This window comes from Sprattus sprattus, assembly GCF_963457725.1.
Source record: "Sprattus sprattus genome assembly, chromosome: 13".
Lineage (NCBI taxonomy): Eukaryota > Metazoa > Chordata > Actinopteri > Clupeiformes > Clupeidae > Sprattus > Sprattus sprattus.
Window position 1 is genome coordinate 7,737,488 of NC_137911.1, and position 530 is coordinate 7,738,017.

The 530-nt window shown below is 42.1% G+C and overlaps 1 protein-coding gene across 1 annotated transcript in view; it reads left to right on the top strand.

The window, feature by feature from the left end:
* Positions 1-206: 206 nt before the first annotated feature.
* Positions 207-530, top strand: part of cdkl1 (cyclin dependent kinase like 1 (CDC2 related kinase)) — a gene marked incomplete at its 3' end in the record, with an annotated part of 6,309 nt that continues 5,985 nt past the window's right edge. Inside the window, exon 1 of the mRNA XM_080850352.1 lies at positions 207-434. Coding sequence (XP_080706478.1) covers positions 267-434 — 168 coding nt within the window. The 5' untranslated portion in view covers positions 207-266. The remainder of the gene's footprint in view (positions 435-530) is intronic.

Genomic DNA, 530 nt, shown 5'->3' on the forward strand with positions numbered 1-530 from the left:
TAGCGGTTGGGTCTGAAAAACGCCAAACGCATTGGACAAAGTAAGACGAATGAAATGCTGCCTGTAAGGATTTCCTGTAAAAGCAAGAGGTTATAGCGCAATAATAAAGTCATACAATCTAAAATAACCTATGGGCAAACATCTGATGTTTAATGGGCTCCTGGGAGCTTTCTGTAAATAAAGTTTGTTTTTATTCTCAGGTCGTGCCTGTGCGCACTGCGGCACCGCTGTGGAGATTCTCCAGCTGGGAGCCACCACTTTGCAGGATGGAAAAGTATGAAAAGATTGGAAAGATTGGCGAGGGCTCATACGGAGTCGTATTCAAATGCAGAAACAAAGACACGGGCCAGATTGTGGCCATCAAGAAGTTCGTAGAATCTGAGGATGACCCCATCATCAAGAAGATTGCCCTTCGGGAAATCCGTATGCTTAAGGTAAGGTTTTTTTTTTTTACACTTTTGTACTTTTCCAGTTCTTATTATTTAAAGCTTTGACTAAAATGTTTCAACGGACAGAGGGGATGTACACTA